The sequence below is a fragment of the Macaca fascicularis genome, chromosome 15 (genome assembly GCF_037993035.2).
Source record: "Macaca fascicularis isolate 582-1 chromosome 15, T2T-MFA8v1.1".
NCBI classification, from domain to species: Eukaryota; Metazoa; Chordata; class Mammalia; order Primates; family Cercopithecidae; genus Macaca; species Macaca fascicularis.
Genome location: NC_088389.1, coordinates 4,654,861 through 4,673,768, shown reverse-complemented (window position 1 = coordinate 4,673,768; position 18,908 = coordinate 4,654,861). Strand labels below are relative to the sequence as shown.

Below are 18,908 nucleotides of genomic sequence, written 5' to 3'. Positions count from 1 at the left end.
CCCCAGGTTTAGAATTCGTGACCTAGAGAACCTGGGAGGGCTGGTCCAGGGAAGGGCTTAGGGAGCTGATTGCCAAGGACCCCGTGGACTCTGGGTGTGTGATAGGCTGAGGGGCACACTGGGGAAGTAAGCGCTCCTGCTTTCCAAGGATCTTCAGTCAGTGTTTTTTTTTTTTTTTTTTTTTTTTTTTGAGAGGGAGTCTCGCTGTGTTGCCCAGGCTGGAGTGTAGCAGCGCGATCTCGGCTCACTGCAACCTCTGCCTCCTAGGTTCAAGCCATTCTCCTGCCTCAGCCTCACAAGTAGCTGGGATTACAGGCGCCCGCCACCATGCCCGGCTAATTTTTGTATTTTAATAGAGACGGGGTTTCACTATGTAGGTCAATCTGGTCTCGAACTCCTGACCTCAAATGATCCACCTGCCTCAGCCTCCCAAAGTGCTGGGATTACAGGGTGAACCACCATGCCCGGCTCAGCCACTGTGTTTAATCTTATCTGTGTCACCCAATTCTGGGGCACTGGCACCACATACTCACTGGACTTCGTCCTTCTCTGCTGGATTATCCTGTGGCCAGAAATATTATAGTATCTCAGGAATACAGGCTAGTTATTGGATAAATAATCTAGGATCAGCTGGGCGCAGTGGCTCACCCTGTAATCCCAGCACTTTGGGAGGCTGAGGCAGGTGGATCACTTAAGGTCAGGAGTTTGAGACCAGCCTGGCCAACATAGCAAAACCCCATCTCTACTAAAAATACAAAAATTAGCCAGGCGTGGTGGTGCACGCCTGTAATCCCAGCTACTCGGGAGGCTGAGGCAGAAGAATCGCTTGAACCTAGGAGGCGGAGGTTGCAGTGAGCCGAGATGGCTCCAATGCACTCCAGCCCGAGTGAGAGTGAGACTATGTCCAAAAAAAAAAAAAAAAAAGAGAAAAGAAAGAAATGGCTTGGCCTTCCAGCAGTTTCTGCATAGCAGGCTCTCTGTGCTTCCCTCTCAGCAGGGACCCCTGTCCCTGAGCAGGGCTCTTATCTACAGATCTATTGGTTTCCATGTCTGTTTCGGGCTTTTTACCAGATGCTAGGTGAGTGACGTTATCGTGACACAGTGAAGCAGTGGACCGAGATCGCGCCATTGCACTCCAGCCTGGGCAGCGGAGTGAGTGAGACTGTCTCAAACAAAACAAACAAAACAAACAACACATAATCTAGGGTAAATTTCTGAGTAGTATGTGGGATGTCTTTTTAAGTCCATGTTTTTTCCAAGTTTTCCAGAGTGCTGCCCTTCCTCTTCCAGGGCCTTCTGTGAATTAGCTTAGAGAGTAGAGTGGGTCCATATAAGCCAGTTGCCCCATTCATGGCAGATGAAGCTGGAGGTTGCTTGGGAAGTATTTAAGCAGGGATGTCTATGGAGTCCCTTCTGCAGGTCCCCAAGTGTTGGGTTGGGAAAGCCATTCAAGGGACACTGTTGGAGACCAGTGTCACAGGACGGCATTTCCTTTGATCTGACGCTGTAGCCCACCTCCCCCTTCCGCCCGGCTCTCAGAGCAAACTCGCTACCTGTCCTCTGTTGCTCTGACTCCCTCCACCCCCGTTGGCCTGTGGGCCCCTCAGTGGAGGGACTCAGAAGCTCACTTCAGGTTTCCTGTTTGAGAAGTGCTCACTCAGCGTGTAGGGGTCACACATAGGAAAGGGCTGTTTGCTTGGGACCGACATGGCCTCACGTCAGCCACTCGTGTGGGTCAGCCTAAGTGCTAGGGGAGCCGGAGCTGCACCGTGCCCTGTCTCAGGGAGCAGCAGCATCTGCGGGATTCTAGAGACCTGACCTGCCTGGCAGCTGCAGACGAAGAAGAGATGGTGCAGCCCAGGTGGCCACGGCAAGGCCTGGGCTGTGGGGAACTGAGTGGAGCAAAAACAGTATCTGCAAGTATCTCTTGGCGAGAGGGGGAGCCCACATCCAGGCAGCTGTTTCCCTGGCATCCAATCCCCTGACAAAATCCCTGAGCTGGCTCCCCACATTCCCTGAAGAGCCCACACACCTCTCAGCAACCCAGCAGCCAAGTGGCCCCTGGATCACGGGGGTGGGGGTTTGGAGGCTGAGATGAGCAGGTGACTGGGAGCCTCCACCTGGGTACAGTGCCGCTCCCCACCCAGGCTGCACAGGTGTCAACCTCTGCCCTCCACCCACTTTGGCACCAGCTGGTCCTGTATCCCGCACTGGGCACGAACTGGCAGAGTGATCTGGGTGCCAGGGAGACATAGCCATGAACAGAACAGACGGAGTCCGGCTTCCTCTGGCCTGGGAGAGCGAGGTTCCCTAGGCCGCCCTCCTCAGGGGCACCGCTCTCCCTTCTGTGCAGGCGAAGAAGCCTGTTAGCATTTTCTGCACTTGGGGGCAGGACAGAGGCTAGAACTCCCCCCTTATTCGAAGAGGGTTTTCTAGTCTTGCTCAGACCCAGCAGTCTGGGTTCTGGGATCTGTCAGACCAGGGAGCTCCACCCCGAGCCACAGTTTCTGACTGATCGTGGGTGCTGGGGTATCCTGGCACCAGGGAGATGAGGCTGCAGGGACTGAAGCCCAGGACTGTGGCGCGGGGGCTGCCAGCGAAGCGGGGAGGGTTGGGACTTCCTTCCTTCCCTGTGGGGTCCCAGGCCTCAGCCCCCCATGTCTGCAGTGCAGACGTTGCCTCACGGTAAGGTGGCCTGAGACCCTGAAGGCAGCGGGCCTGGCTTCCTTACCGGGTGGCCTGAGCTCTGGGATCCACATCCCCACTGGGAGCCCGGGATTGGGCGCTCCCTGCCTTGTTGACCCAGCACTACTTGTTTGTAATGATCCAGATCTGAGCTGTCCCCTCTGAGGATGACCAGGCGAGGCAGTGTCCCCCATGGTCACCTGACTCAGGGACCAGCCCCACCTGAGCCCACTTCCCGGATCAGCACGCAGCTTCCTCCTCGGCTCTGGTGCTGTGGGTGGGGTCCTCTCCATTCTGTCCTTTGTAGGTGCCTTTTCCTCCATACCCCTCCTCTGCCCAGGCCTCTGAGACTTGCCTCCTACTCAGGGCCCCAGGCAGGGTTGGGTGGAGGCCATGGCTCTGTCCACACTCCCCTGCCCCTTGGCTGACACCCTGTCCTCACCTGTGGCTCTCCTGCACCCCAGGGCCTGGGCTCCAGAATCAGCCTCCCTCGGGCAGAATGTCCTGCTGCTCCTCGCTGCCCCCGCCAGTACCCTCCTGCCAGAAAGCGAGGGAGCAGCCAGTCGCGCCGGGCCCCAGGACCCTCCGTAGGACTGTGCTGAGTGCTGGATGAGGGTCACAGGGATGGCTGAGGACAGGGTGCCGGCTGCAGGGGCAGGCTGATGTGAGGGGAAGATGGAGGCAGCAGTAGGAGGGTACTGTCCTCAGCCTGGGGGCTTTGCAGACCCTCTACTCACTGAGCAGACGCTCCCCACTCCCCTGCACCCCCGTAGGGCAGGATGGAGGGTCCCTCATGGCTGAGACGAGGGGCTCCCATGAAGTAAGATGTGGGGTTCCCACCTGGGTACGTGCACAGGCCTCCCCTTGAGACTGGAGACTGTCTCTTTCTCACTCCATCTTCGACCCCATGGGTTGGTCCAGCCCAGGGAATATGAACCTCACTTCTGGCCATGACAAATGTAGTAAGTTTGGGTCCAGGCCGGCAGGTTCCAGAACTAAGTTCTCCCTGTAGGGGCTGCCAGATGACAGCTTCCTCTCTAGGGCCCCTCACCTGTCCCACCCCAGTCTGGGACTGAGAGCCCTTCCGGTCGGGACTGAGAGCCCTTCCCGTCAGGACCGAGGATGGCTTGGGAAGTTCCTTCTGCAGGGCTGCCTTGGTACCCCTGGATCCTGGGTTTCTACCCTGGGCCTGCCATGCTCTCCTGAGCCCGGCCCTTCCTGGGCTGCCAGGGTCCAGCTGAAACCTCACCCGCCCCCCAGGTTCCTGGCCCCCTTTCCAAAGTTAGCCACACCCCACATTCATTTCCTATCCTCCGGCCTCTTTCTGCCCCCCTGCCCCACTGCCTCCTGCATTATTTGCAATTATTATTGAGACAAAGTCTCACTCTGTCACCCAGGCTGGAGTGCAGTGGTGTGATCTTGGCTCACTGCAACCTCTGCCTCCCAGTAGTTGGGATTACAGGTGCATGCCACCACACCTGGCTAATGTTTTTATATTTTTGGCAGAGACGGGGATTCACCATGTTGGCCAGGCTGGTGTGGAACTCCTGACCTCAAGTGATCCTCCGGCCTCGGCCTCCCAAAGTGCAGGGATTACAGGTGTGAGCCACCTCACCCAGCCTGCAATTATTTAACTAACTGGTTTGATGATTTCTGTTTGTATCATGGGAGTATCACTTTCTGAGGTCAGGGGCCATATATGTCCATCGACTGTGTCACCCCAGAGCCTGGCACCAATCACTGTTTATTAGGGGACCGGTCACCGTTTATTGATCACACGATCCACTGTAGTGAGCAGTCAGTGTGCTTAGTAACTGTCGGCTCAGTGTGACGCCGTTTCAACACAAATGCATTTATTGTACTCCTACTGCATACCAAAAATGCTCTAGTGCCTTTGGACTTCAGCAAAAGTAAAAATGAAAAGCTCTGGCTGGGCGCAGTGGCTCACACCTGTAATCCCAGCACTTTGGGAGGCCGAGGCAGGCGGATCACGAGGTCAGGAGATAGAGACCATCCTGACTAACATGGTGAAACTCCGTCTCTACTAAAAAATACACAAATAATTAGCCCGGCGTGGTGGTGGGCACCTGTAGTCCCAGCTACTCGGGAGGCTGAGGCAGAAGAATCGCTTGGACCCAGGAGGTGGAGCTTGCAGTGAGCTGAGATTGCGCCACTGCACTCCAGCCTGGGCGACAGAACGAGACGGAAGTCCGGAGCCCACGCCCCTCAACTGTGACTTTTCTGGGAGAAATGAAACATGAAGTGTTCAACAGCTGACTCCCTCCTCCCAGAGTGCCCGGACAGCGTAGATTATAAAGTGTCAGCATCCCAGCTCATGTCATGACTCGAATGGGCCATCTCGCAGTGACAATGAATCCATTGTTATTTTGCCAGGAGAGAGATTAATGTTCAACATAATTTATCCTTTCGGGTTTTATCTGAGCTGAGAAAATTTGTTACCATAGAGATTTCAAAACTTGAGAAACGGCATTTTAATGAGCTGCAGGAGATGGGGGTTCATGGGCCTTGCGGTGCCTCGTGCCGGAGAGATGAGCGTGCTCAACTCATTCTTTGATCTTTTAAGACGGAAGAATGACTCTGGCACACAAGGTGGCGATGGGGTAGGGATGTGACCCTTTGTCATGAGAGTGAGGGAGTGGACTCAGATGGTGATTGTGCCATCTGCCCTGGGTGCTTCAGGTGAGATCCCACCTGGCCCTCAGTGCCCCATGCCACTGTGGTCCTGCTGGCAGCCTTGCCATCTGGGGCCCCCATTGTGGGTGGGCATGGCAGGTCCCACTCCCTCGACATAGGTGGAACCAGCTAAGGCCACCATCTCCAGGGTCCCGTGCCCACATGCCCACATGTGGAGGGATGATGCAAAGCCATAATCCCAGCGATTTGGGAGGCCGAGGTGGGTGGATCACCTGAGGTCAGGAGTTCGATACCAGCCTGACCAACATGGTGAAACCTCATCTTTACAAAAAATACAAAAATTAACCAGGTGTGGTGGCATGGACCTATAGTCCCAGCTACTTGGGAGGCTGAGGCAGGAGAACTGCCTGAACCTTGGAGGTGGACGTTGCAGCGAGCTAAGGTCTCACCACTGCACTCCAACCTGGGCGACAGAATGAGACTCTATTTCAAAAAACCCCCATAAAAAACAAAAAACAAAGCTGATGGCTTGTGTCTAGACGTGGGAGTCCTAAGCCAGTTCTTCCGTGAAACCTGCCTTTCCCAGATGACCACACTGACTATCATCACCCCCACCTGGGGCTGTCCCCAGCTTTGGGGGCAGGGGCCTTCGCCAGGCCCACCTGGGGCCCAGTCTCCTGTGGGAACAGCCGAGTCATGACTTGGAGCTGGCCAACACAGGGTGCCTGGCCACAGCTGTTCCCTGCTGTTCCCTGTTAGCGCCTTAGTGAGAGATTCGTGACCTGCAGGATGAACCTGCTGCTGTGGCAGCTTCCAGCGCTTACACAGGCTCTGGGTTGGCCTGTGGGGGCTTTGGAGGGTCTCCTCGGACCCTCGGGACATCTCCCTGCAGCACCTTACAGAGGATGCAGAGGCTGCGACTGGCGGTGCATTCTCCTCCCACTGGGAAGCCTCAGGATGCTGTGGGACGAGGGGGCCTTCAGCATCCCCTTCCCCACAGTGTGGCCCCTGCAGCTGTGCTGGAGTGGCCAGGGGCAGAGGCGGTGAGGCTGCTGCCTGCCTTGCCATGATTTCGCCAGCAGAGGGTGCTCACGGATAGCCGCCGTGCAGGCGCCGCTGCCGCAGATCCAGACTCTGCCGCCCCATGGGGTCAGGGGCCTCTGGGCCACCTGGTTAACCTTTGTCCGCACTTCTAAAGAAGGAGTGGGTCTGATAATGGATTCCCGATGGCTCAAGTCCCCTCACCAGATCCCAGCCCTCCGTAGCGGTGCTGCTTGTGGGGCCGTTCCAGCAGGAGGTCATGGGTCCCTTCCTTGGCACGTCCCTGTGACACCCTGCTGGGATGATCCTTCTGGCTGGTTCTGAGGAGCCCACAGCCTTAGGCCCAGCACTTTTGGCTGGCCCAGCGGCATCAATTAGCCACAGGCCCTCCCTCATCCCCGGGCTTTTGGCAGAACTGCAGGTGGTCCAGGGTGAGCATCGCCACCTTCGCCACCAGGATCGATGGACAGGAGGGGCCAGGGCTTCCGGTCATGCCCACGGATGAGGGGCAGACATGTGGGGTGGGCTTAGGTGCTCGTGGCCGGGCCAGCCTGGGTCTGCCTTTTAATGACCTCAGATTGCTTCTGGCGGGTGTTGTAAGACGTAATTTCTCCTGTTAATATACTAAGGATTTTTTTTTTTCTAATTTTAAATTTGGATTCAATTCTTTTGATTAATTTCCACGTTTTCTCTGTTTTGCATATCAACCAGGAAAGGTCACAAAGTACAATTCTAGTGGCAGTCTGAGGCTGGTGCTTCCCTTCTCCCTTCCTCTCTCTGCTTCCTCCCTCCATCTCCCTCCCTCCCTTCCTTGCATGCTGAGTGGTGAGACCCCATGGAGTGTACAAAGATGCCTGAGAAGCAGCCTCCGCCCAGAGGCAGCTCACAGCCCAAGAGGTTCTCCTGAGGATTGACACAGAGATGGGTTGAGGTGTAGGAGCTGAGGACAGGGTGTTGAGGGCTCCCAGCTGGAAGGACTGGCCATGTTTCATGGAGGAGTTTGCATTTGCACTGAGTCTTGAAGGGGGCAGGCTTGGCCAAGTGGGAGCAGGGAAGGGCTGCAGGAACAGTTTGATCAAGGGGCAGATGTGCATCAGATGACAGTGCCCTACCATGGGCAGCACAGCTTCCCAGGGCCCCGGGCTGGCTTGTTTGCAGAGAGCCATGGCTGGGCGTGGTTGGGGGGGCTCCCCGACTGCCTTCTCATCTCTGTGCTCTGTTCCAGCGTCTGCATTTCCCGAGGACTTCTCCATCCTAACAACTGTGAAAGCCAAGAAAGGCAGCCAGGCCTTCCTGGTCTCCATCTACAACGAGCAGGGTATCCAGCAGATTGGGCTGGAGCTGGGCCGCTCTCCCGTCTTCCTCTACGAGGACCACACGGGGAAGCCTGGCCCGGAAGACTACCCCCTCTTCCGGGGCATCAACCTGTCAGATGGCAAGTAAGTGGGCACTTCTGGGCAACTGTTCTCCTGCCGGAGTGGGAATCAGGCCAGCTCATACCACTGACCAGATGTGGGGCACACTAGGGGACGTGCAGCAGCCGGTACCGAGACTCCCACAGACGCCACAGCAGAGGAGAAGGCGCTGGGCTTGGAGTCCTAAAACCTGGGTTATGGTCTTGATTCATCGTCTGTGGCTTTGTGGAGTCGCTTCTCCTTCCTGGCCCTCCATTGCCCCTTCGTAAAGTGTACTAAAGCACGTGAAATTCCAGCCTGTTTGTGTCAGAAGGGACACAGGAAATTGTGAGGTTACACCCAACCTTTTCCAGAAAGGATTTAAGGTATCCTTCAAGGACACAGATGTGTTAGGAGTGGGAGTGAGCATGAGGAAAGGCGGGTTGTGCCAGGGCGCTCTGTTGGGTGCGGACCTCAGCACCAGGGGTTGTCAGTCGCCTCTTTCGTGGTCAGCACGTGTGAGGTCATGCCTCGGAAGGCCTTCAGTACATGATATCTGAATTCTTCGCGAAGACTTTCAGACAGATCCACTCATTCCACCATTTCCCTTTTTTTTTTTTTTTTGAGACGGAGTCTCACTCTGTCGCCCAGGCTGAGGTGCAGTGGCCGGATCTCAGCTCACTGCAAGCTCCGCCTCGCCTCAGCCTCAGCCTCCCGAGTAGCTGGGACTACAGGCGCCCGCCACCTCGCCTGGCTAGTTTTTTGTATTTTTTAGTAGAGACGGGGTTTCACCGTGTTAGCCAGGATGGTCTCAATCTCCTGACCTCGTGATTTGCCCGTCTCGGCCTCCCAAAGTGCTGGGATTACAAGCTTGAGCCACCGCGCCCGGCCCTCATTCCACCATTTCCCGTTCACACCCAGTCTTCTCTGGCTGCCTGCGGTTTGCCATTGAGGTTCAGAGGGCACATGACGAGTGCTCTCATGCACACAGCAAAATGCAACGGCCGCCATCCTGCCCTTCTCCCGATGGCTGTGACCGTGCCGCAGGGACCCCGCTCCCCGCTCCCGAGCCCGTGCCGAGTGCTGCACGCTCCCCCTTTCCTCTTTCACTTGGGCTCCTGGATGGGCTTCCAGGGTTCAGACAGCTGTCCTTGTCTGAGGGACCAGGATTCTAGGGAATGAGTAGATCTCATGGCACGTGGGGTTGCCCTAACTTGTCCGATTCCAGAGGCCGGGCCTTGATCCGCTCCACCCCACCACGTTCGTGCAGGAAGTGGGCCTTCTCCCTGTGTCTCGAGGAATTTGCCGCAAAATCGCTTGAACTGGCGTCTGTGATCCAAGCCCTGTCCTCACCGTCTGTTTCTCTGCAGGTGGCACAGAATTGCTCTCAGCGTCCACAAGAAAAATGTCACCTTGGTCCTCGACTGTAAAAAGAAGACCACCAAATTCCTCGACCGCAGTGACCACCCCATGATAGACGTCAACGGCATCATCGTGTTTGGCACCCGGATCCTGGATGAGGAGGTGTTTGAGGTGAGCAGGAGGGCAGACCACCGCCCGTGCCCACCCAGGGCACTCCTCGTATGGAGCCACTGTGACTGCTGCTGGAGAGGGCTCCTCGGGCAGGGACTAGCCGGTGGTCCGCTGTGGTCACTGTCTCTGTTGCTCAGGAGCCTCTGCTGTTGTCCTAAGGGATGTCTGTAGCTTTCGGAAATGGAGGGGCCAGAGCTGCTGTCGCCTGTAGGCTGTGTGGGGATGACAGTGGCCGCCCTTGTCCCAAGGGCCCAGTATGTGTGTCCTGAGTGCTGGCTTGGAAAGGACAGGGGCTTTGTCCAGTCTCGTGCTGAGGCTCCTGGAAACATGGAGACTCCTGCCCTCTGTATCCGGGGCCATCCTGGGACAGGGGGAGCCGTCCTCTGGGTGAGCTTGGAGGGCAGAGCTGGGCCACTGTGTGGATGCACCAGTAAGACCTGTGCCGACTCAACTCAGGCTGGCCTCATTCCAGAGTCTAGCTGTGTCCAGCCAGGGACCTTGCTTTCCTGGGGAATGCCTCAGAGGCTTGGGAGTGGGGGCCTGAGCTGGGTGGGCTCTGGGACCCTCACTTCAGCCCATGGAGCCCTTCATAGTTTGGGGTTCTGCATGAGAATGCTCTGTTCCACTGCCAAGAAACAGGTTGAGAGCCCCTGCAAGTGACCAGTGATCCCCAGCTGCCCCGGGTGGGGGCCTTGGAGTCACCGGGAGCCTGGGCCCTGCCTCCTGAGGTGCTGGGGCGACAGCCTGCACAGGGTCCTGGACTCCGCACTTCCCAAGGGCACTGCAGTGACCGTTGTCCCTGCAGCTTGGGTTAGGCAGCAGCCAGGACTCCTTCACTGGGCTTCTTTTTTGGTTTATGTAAGTTGGGTTTTGCAGAAGATTTAGTTTGCACCCAGGGCTCTGTGGCTAAAACCTGTTTGAAAGCCACTGGCTTAAATGGTCTCCAAGGGCCATCCCGGCTCTGGGATTTCCTCCTCCAGGGCTGCAGAGATGGGACACCAAAGGGCAGTGTCTCCTCCTTAAATCCCCAAGCGCTGCCGTGAGCTCCTGGCTGTGTCTACACATCGGTTCTGCATCCAGCTGCCCCTGTTTCATGGCTGAGGTGGGGTCCCCAGGCCCATGTTTCTTCTCGGTGACTCAGAGTCACCAAAGCAGACACCGTGTTGAATCAATCTTGGTGCTCTGCCAAGGGCACGCGAAGGAGACATCACACGTACTGAGTTCATTTCTGTGTTAAAGGTGGTGATGTCTGCTCGTGGGGATGGGCACAGTTGAACTGGCCCTGGGGCTTTGAGCGTGTGAGAAGAGGGCAATTCTGAAAGTCTCACCTTTCTAGAAAATCATACTGGGGACTGCGTAGTATCACGGTGAGCTGGACATTCCGCAGAGTGCTGGCCTCGGGGCAAGCCCACCTGGGCTGGACTCCCAGCTCTGTCGAGTGTTGGGTTTGGGCCTCGGGCACGCTGCTCTGCTATTTCTCTGTCTTAGCGTTTCCATCTGTAAAACGGGATCGCAGATGTGGCTGCTTCACGAGCTGTGGCAAAGGTTCCATGAGGTCGAATGCAGTGACACACCAGCACACTGCCTCTGTTACAGGAAGCCCTGGCTTAACGTCAAATGCAGTTGTTCTGGATATTAATCCAGTGTCAAGGCAAGCAGAAAGGCAGGACAGAGCCCCACGACCCAGTACAGACAGCAGAGGAATGATCAGAGCAGCCACCTTCTGCGGAACGAGATGGGCCTGTTAGAAGAAGCCAGGAGTAGGTGTGAAGGTGGTGAAGATTCTGCTGAACCTGCAGTTGGCTCTGCGTCAGTTTCCAGGAAGCTGTAGCCTGAGGCTTCGGTAGAGTAGGGCGGGTGCTTGGGTCCTGCTGGCACAGCCAGATTTTGCAAGTTATTGAGACACACCCTCCGGGCACGCTTCTGACCAGACCTGCCTAGATGCCTGGAAGGAACTGCGGGCGCAGGAGCCGTCCTCAGCCAGGCAGGAGGCAGCTTCTGGGCTATTCTGGGGAGCTGGGGTTAAAAGCTGCCTTGGGGTCACACAGGCTGGGATCGAGTGCTGGTTTTGCCTTTTGCTGGTGGGAGGATCTAGGCAAAGCAGGTGACATTGATGTCAAACATGGGTCACAGTAAGGCTACCTGCAGAGCCGCAGGGGAGGTTCTGGGCTTGGCCTGGGCACCTGCCAGACCCGCCCCCACCGCTGCCTGTTGTTCTGTGGGTCGAGGCCCTGCCTCGGGTTTTTTTTTTTTTTTTTTTTTTAAGACAGAGTCTCATTCTGTCACCCAGGCTGGAATGCAGTGGCGTGATCTTGGCTCACTTTAAGCTCTGCCTCCCGGGTTCACGCCATTCTCCTGCCTCAGACTTCCAAGTAGCTGGGACTACAGGTGCCCACCACCATGCCTGGCTAATTGTTTAGTTTTTCAGTAGAGACGGGTTTCATCGTGTTAGCCAGGATGGTCTCGATCTCCTTGTGATCCGCCCGCCTCAGCCTCCCAAAGTGCTGGGATTGCAGGTGTGAGCCACCGCGCCCGGCCCCCATAGTGCTGGGAATTCAGGCGTGAGCCACCGCACCTGGCCCCCAAAGTGCTGGGATTACAGGCCTGAGCCACCACGCTCGGCCCCTAAAGTGCTGGGATTGCAGGCATGAGCCACCACGCCTGGCCCCTAAAGTGCTGGGATTATAGGCCTGAGCCACCGCGCTCGGCCCCCATAGTGCTGGGATTGCAGGCGTGAGCCACCACGCCTGGCCCCTAAAGTGCTGGGATTATAGGCCTGAGCCACCGCGCTCAGCCCCCATAGTGCCGGGATTGCAGGCGTGAGCCACCGTGCCCAGCCTCCCAAAGTGCTGGGATTACAGGCCTGAGCCACCGCGCCGGGCCCCGGGGTTTTAATGTATGTCATGCAGTCGCTTTTTTGTGCTGTGTCAAATCTTTGTAATTTCTAGTGTGTTCTGCTGTAAAGATTCAGGAAAGAGCTTTATTTTATCTTTAAAAAATTAGGATCCTAAAACAAGTAGTGCTTCGTTGATATTCTAACTGAGCAGGAAAAGCTGTTTTCCCAAAAGCAGACGTATGTGAAGAGTCCCTTACCACAGGAAAGCACTAGAAATCCGTGTTCAGGACTGGGTTTGCATCCTGGCTCCACTGTTTCCCAGTGGTGAGATCTCGGGTGAGTTGTCTAACCGCTCTGAGACTCAGTTTGCCCATCTGTAAAATGACAATAATAGTACCCACCGCATTTGTGTGTGTGTGTGTGTGTGTGTGTGTGTGTGTGACACCGTGAGAATTAATCCAGGAAAAATGCCTATGAGTGGCCGACAGCAAACATGCCATAGTTTACCTACTTTATTACCAAAGAATGAAAGTAACGTGCAGTTTTCAAAAGGAAATGCCTCTTGAATGTAGGAGGCTGTTTTCCTACCCCGACTTGTTCTTCCCGGGAACGGTACAGGTCTCACACTGCAGCTGGTGCCTGGCAGGCTTCTGGGCGAAACAGTAGGTCACAGATAGGTTCCGAATCCTGTGTTTCGGGTGAGCCATTTTTTCCTGTCGTGGAATTCGATTGGAGCCAGAGTGGCTGCCAGGAACGAGAGGTTTTTATTGACCACAAGTTTTTAATGGTCTGGAGGAGGTGTTTTCCTAGCCCCAGAGTTTCCTGGCTGTTAGCTGTGCTCACGTTGGAAAATTGGACCTGTCTCTCTTAATGAAGTCCAGCAGGATCAGCGATGCCTTCAACTGCCCCAAGCATCTTTTTCTTTTTCTTTTTCTTTAACAGCGTGAGGAGGAAGTTCGGTGAGTTGGCCTCAGAGTCCCAGCCACCTTTTGTCTCATTGCACATGGAAGAGAATTTCTGTTTCTTTTGAAGTAAAAGTGATTTATCTCTGCTTTCCAGCAGGCTCCACGTAACACCACCTCCCATCTCAGCCGCTTGGCTGCTCTAGAAGGCTCTAAAAACGAGGGGCTGGCACTGTTGAGACATATTCCTCCAGCAGCCCCAATCTTCCCCTGGAAGGACGACTTTCGCTCATTCAAAGCCAGTCTGTTCTGTGCTTAGATTGGTACCAAACAGGGATTTACTAACTCTCTAAGAGAGTTCATTTAAACAGGGACTGGGGTTTTTCCTGGGGTGTGTGTGGCTCCACAGAGGCCCCCTTTGTCCAAAGTGATGCACCCTTGAGGGACACGGGGAGACAGAGACCCTCAGGGCCAAGACACATGTGTCTCCCGCAGTGCAAGAACAGTGCTAACGGCTGGTGCTGTGCCCGCCGCCTCCCTGGGTATAGACGCGGGGCCTTAGTGTGTGGCCTTGGCCATGTCAGCAGACCCCTACGCCTGTAGACCAGCCCCTCACTGCCTCCCAGTCCCTGAGTCTGGTTCTAGCGGGGCAGCCTTGCCGTGCAGGGCAAGTGGGACACTGCTGTCCCTCACAGAACCACGCATGAAGGAAGTGATGGGCATGGAGGGCGTGCTGCTGGCAGGTTCCCCCAGCCTTGGACTTCCTTCCCTGCTGGTGACTTGGAGCCCCGTGTCCTCATCTGTAAAATGGGGCAATAGGGCCAACGCTGTTGGATTTCGGGTTGGTGAGATCAAATCTGTGTTAGATGCGAGTGCCTCCAAGGGCCGCGGGGAACCACCCTGTCCTGGGTCTTTGGCAGTGAGAGCTACTCTCTGGCCCACTGTCGGTGGTCATCTGCCCGTGACAATGGGCCAGAGGTGGCCCGCCATCCACAGTGGCACTGTCCTGAGCTGTCCCTTTTCTCAGCTTTTCTGGACTCCCCTTATGAATTAGGTGCTGTGAGTCCTGCCGTAAAGATGAGGCCCCTGAGCCCTCAGGAGGATGGAGCCACTGAGAAGCCCGGGGTGAAAGAACTGGCTTAGGGTCCCGCCAGCCCCAGCTAGGGCGAGTGCTCCAGGGCGCCTCCTGCTGGTGCCTGCACCTGCCATCACAGCAGACCCTCAGCAAGGTGTGGGTTCGCAGGCCCCTGTCCTCCTCCCCCAGCAGCGTCCCCCTGTGGAGCTGGCAGGAGACCCCCCGACATGGGCTCTGTCTCATGATGGGGTGGGATGGCCAAGTTCCTCTCATGCTGCCTGTTCCCAGGGCGAGTATGCGGGAGCTGCCTGGGACATCATCCTGCAAAGTTCTCATCCCAATTCTTGTCCCTTCTTGCATGTGCCAGTGCCCTGGGGCCAGCACTGGTGTTGGAGGAGGACTCAGGGCATTGCTGCCCAACCCCATCCTTGGCCATCCCACCCCATCCTAGGAGACAGAGCCCATGCCAGGGGGGTCTCCTGCCAGCTCCACAGGGGGACGCTGCTGGGGAAGGAGGACAGGGGCCTGCAAACCCACACCTTGCTGAGGGTCTGCTGTGATGGCAGGTGCAGGCACCAGCAGGAGGCACCCTGGAACGCTCGCCCTAGCAGGAGACTGGACTCAGACTGGCCTGACAGCACCGTGGGCCCCTGCCTGGCATTCTGTTCTCATAGCCCTCCCTGCACAGGCCCTGAGGACCCTGGAGTCCCCTGGCCTATGGGGTCTGTGAAACCCTGGAACCTTCCAGGAAGAGCCAGCATAAGCTGTTAGCAAGGGCAGAGGGCCCAAGAGTGTCCCTCCTGTGTGTGACAGGTGACCTGGACCCGCCAAGCCCCTGTCCCAGCACCTTCCCCAGCCTGAGATGGGCAGCACGAGGCTGCCTGGCTGCTGATCTGGAGGGCTCCATGCTCCCCTCTAGAGTCTCACCTCATCTGTGGGACCTGAGCCGGCCAAGTGATCCACGTCGGGGAGGCTGGGAGGCAGGACTAAGAGGGGGCCTGGGGTGCCTCTGCCTTGAGGCCTGCCATGAAAGACTCCTCCCCCGGTGAGCTATGACCAGGAGCCGGTAGTGGAGAGGATGAGAACTGCCCTGGGGGCCGGCCGGCTGGCCAGCGAGTTCTGGGCCAGGAGCCAAATGTGCTTTTAAGCTGTTGAAGGTTTCAAGGGGCAACAAGGCCAAACAGACTATAAACTCCAGCTCTCCCTGCAAAACCCCTGGGTGCTGGTGGGAAAGCGATGGCATCGGCTCCAAGCTCGAGCGGTTCCTCCGTCTGTCTGCCTTCATTTCAGCCTTTGAAAAACTCCAAGTGGTTTACCTAATCCCTGATTCCCTTTTTCCAGGGGCCTGGCTTTTCCACTGACATGTTCTTTCTGGAATTTTGCTGTCCCGGGGACAGGAGTGGGGCCTGTGCTGAGGGGGCCTTTCTCAGCCATCCACGGAGGTACCCTGGGATTGCTGTGAGCGGGAACGTCCCCCAGGGCGTCAGGCCCTTCAGTGTCAGGGCCTCGAAGGGGAGAGCAAGGGCTTTGTTAGAGGCCCAGGTCCACGTTTGCTGTAACTTCCCAGACCGGGGCCCTTGGAGCCCCTGGACCTTTCCAGAACTACCTTGCTGCTCGCAGGCTCCCTGGGCTGCCTGTGGGATGCAGCAGGTAGGACTCAGGCTTGGGTCTAGGGTGGCTCCGGAGCCCGCAGCCCGTCACTGGGCAGCCGGGGAAGCCCCCGGGGAGGAAAGCGCAGCCCTGAAGGGGAGCTGACTTCCAGGCGCTGAGCTGTGTGCGGCTGGCGGCTCCCGGGACACGAGGGGACTCTGCTGAGGACCTTTCCTCCTGGTGGGGGAAGGGCCGCGGGGCTGGGAAAGCCCACCTCGCCGGAACTTTCCTGGGCCCTGCTGCTCAGCCTCCACTTGATGAGCCGTGTTCCCCCGTGAGAGGAATGGGGAGATGTCCGGGCTTTCCCCGCCTTGGAAGCTGCCCGGAGGGGCGCGTTTGCAGGGCTGGCTGGGCCAACTCTGACTTGGGACATGAGATGGGTGTGATGTGTGCACCTGGGTGGGGCGGGGCACTCCACCACCTCGGGCAGCCCCAGGCACCCTACTGTGTTGTCTCTGCGCCTCCATCCTCACTGGCCAGGCAGCGTAGATGGGCCAGGTGTCCCTCTGCCAGGGCTTCCCCGGGGGCAGTGTGTGCCTGTCCCTCCCGAGTCCTGGCCCAAGCCCCTGCTGCTGCCTGCCCAGTGCGCCTGCCATTGCGGCTCACTGCAACTCCCTGGGGGGCTCTGGTGCACCTGCACTGACACAGGGCACTGTCACCCGTCTAGGTCCTCGGTCCAAGACCTGCATCTACCCAGCCCTGCTGTCTCCTTAGCATCCACTGGTACTTTCTGTAGGAGCCACTTCCACTGTCTCAGGCCACCTGTGTGGCAGCCCAGACCCCACCCTGGCAGTGATGAGGCAGGCCCTGGCAGTGGAACACCAGAGGGTGAAGGGCAGAGGCCGCTTGTCATGTCTTCAGCTCTGCCCACTTTGCAGAGACCTCCTCTTGCTCCTGGAAAGGACAGGGACATTGCACTCTGCATGATCTCCTGGGACTGCTGCAAGCAATTGTCACAGCCTGGTGGCAAAACAGCAGAGATTTATGCTCTCCCAGCTCTGAGGCCAGAATTCCAAGATCGAGGTGTGGACGGGGCCATGCTCCCTCTGAAGGCTCTAGCGGGGGGCCCTGCCCGCCACTTCCAGCCCCAGGTGGCTCCAGGCACTCCTTGGCTTGTGGCCGTGTTGCCGCAGCCTCTGCCTCCATCTTCACACGGCCTCTCTCTTCCCTCTGTGTCTCTCCTCTGCGTGGCCCACAAGGATACTTGTTGGATTTAGGGCCCGCCCTAATCTAGGATATTCTCATTTCCAGATCCTTCATTCCATCTGCAGTGATCTTATTTCTGGACAAGGTCACCTGTGGATCTAGATTCAGGGAGTTCCGACCTGGATGCATCCCTCGGGGTTACCAGTCAGCCACTTCCCTACACCAGTGTGGAAAAGGGGTTTTTCTCTCTTAATTCCCACAGAGCACGTGTGCTTAAAAGTGAGCCTCTGGGCATGCATATGAGCTTCTCGCAGAGGCTTCGGGGTGGGCTGCTGAGCTGTGCCTGACTGAGGAGGGGCAGGTGGGCCACTTGGCAGTTGGCCAAGCCCTGCAGGCATCTCCCTGGTGCAGTAGGCAGCTGCCTGGCTGACTGGAACCAGTGTGTAGTTTGGTATTGGGGTGCAGTTTGGTATTGGGGTACATTTTCATTTGCAGTTCTGGTCTAGGGAGGCCTGAGCAGTAAGTGAGTGAGGCCTGGACTCCTCCCTGCTGCAGGTGGCTGGTGACCCGCCTGGCAGGTGCCAGTGACCCTGCTGGTGATCTGTGTGGCACCCAACAGGGAGGGCTCCAGAGACCCCACAGAGTTGGGCAGGGCCTGCCTCTTCCCATGTGCTGTGGGGTCTGGCCCCTCCTGCTGCCTGGCCCGAGATTTGGGCTTCAGGTTTGTTCCATGGAAAATGTGAGCCACAGACCCATCTCCCAGCCCAGACGGGAATGATGTCATCTCGGGAGCCGGCCTTATCCAAGGCTATCTTGCTGGGCCGATGGTGGATGTTCTGATCCACAGTTCCCAGAAGACGGCACCGAGGGGCTCTGGGAAGGGACGCATGATGCTGGAGGGTCTCTGGAGGGGGGTGCCCAGGGCGCGCAGGGCCGCGGTGGAGGGGAAGCAAAGGGGCAGGGCGTCCCTGTGGGAGGGCCCAGTGGCTGGGGGAGCCGCCCACCTGAGCGGAGGAGCTGGCATCAAGCGGCCGAAGGGTGAGGGGGCCCACGAATGTGATGTCCTTCTTCAGCACCAAGGGGCATCTGAGGGAGCCACAGTCAAGCCCCAGCCCTCCACCCATCCTTCCCACGGTTTTGAGCCAGCCTGAACCTCAGTTTCCTCAGCTGGAAAGTGGGGATGTCAGGCTTGTGGTGCGGATGAAAGGAGGCAAAGCCGGTGCGGCCAGCCCTGTGGTCACTCAGCGAGGTGGCAGGTGCGCCACTGTGTGCTGGCAGGCTCTCCTGCCGGCGCCTGGGACGGTGGCTGTTATGATGATGAGGATTGTGGTTATGGCGATTGTGTGGTATTTTCATAGTATCGCCGTCAGCGCCATTAACCCTATCTCACTGAAAGGGGTGTGAAGCTCAGCGGGCAGGTGGGGGAGCCAGGACCCAAGCCTGCTCCCCATCAAGGCACCCTGTTTGTTGGCTGCAGTGGTGGGAGAGGGGCCCCATTTGTTGGGTGCAGTGGTGAGGGGGGCCTCGTTTGTTGGGGGGCAGTGGTGAGGGGGGCCTCGTTTGTTGGGGGGCATTGGTGAGGGGGGCCTTGTTTGTTGGGTGCAGTGGTGGGGGGCCCATTTGTTGGGTGCAGTGGTGGGGGAGAGGGGCCCTGTTAGTTGGGTGTGGTCGTGAGGGAGGGGCCCTGTTTGTTGGGTACAGTGGTGGGGGAGAGGGGCCCTGTTAGTTGGGTGCGGTGGTGAGGGAGGGGCCCCGTTTGTTGGCTGCAGTGGTGGGGGAGAGGGGCCCTGTTAGTTGGGTGCAGTGGTGAGGGTTGGGCCCCGTTTTTTGGGTGTAGTGGTGGGGGAGGGGCCCTGTTTGTTGGGTGCAGTGGTGGGGGAGGGGACCACTTGGTGGGGCAGCCACACGGGAGGCCAGGAAGGGAGCTCCCATAGCTGGCCTCCGCCTTCCACGGCCGTGTGCCTCTGGGCATGAATTGCTCGGTCGGCCCT

General features: G+C 57.6%; 1 protein-coding gene across 3 annotated transcripts in view; it reads left to right on the top strand.

Annotated features, from left to right (window-relative positions):
• COL5A1 (collagen type V alpha 1 chain) overlaps nt 1-18,908 on the top strand; it is a 208,645-nt gene that overhangs the window by 52,013 nt on the left and 137,724 nt on the right. For all 3 annotated transcript variants that reach the window (XR_012424123.1, XM_045374232.2, XM_045374231.2), the window contains exons 3-4: nt 7,607-7,820; nt 9,146-9,308. Coding sequence is in view for 2 of the 3 variants with exons in the window: in XM_045374232.2 (XP_045230167.2) it covers nt 7,607-7,820; nt 9,146-9,308 (377 nt within the window). In the remaining variant the exon portion in view is untranslated. The remainder of the gene's footprint in view (nt 1-7,606; nt 7,821-9,145; nt 9,309-18,908) is intronic.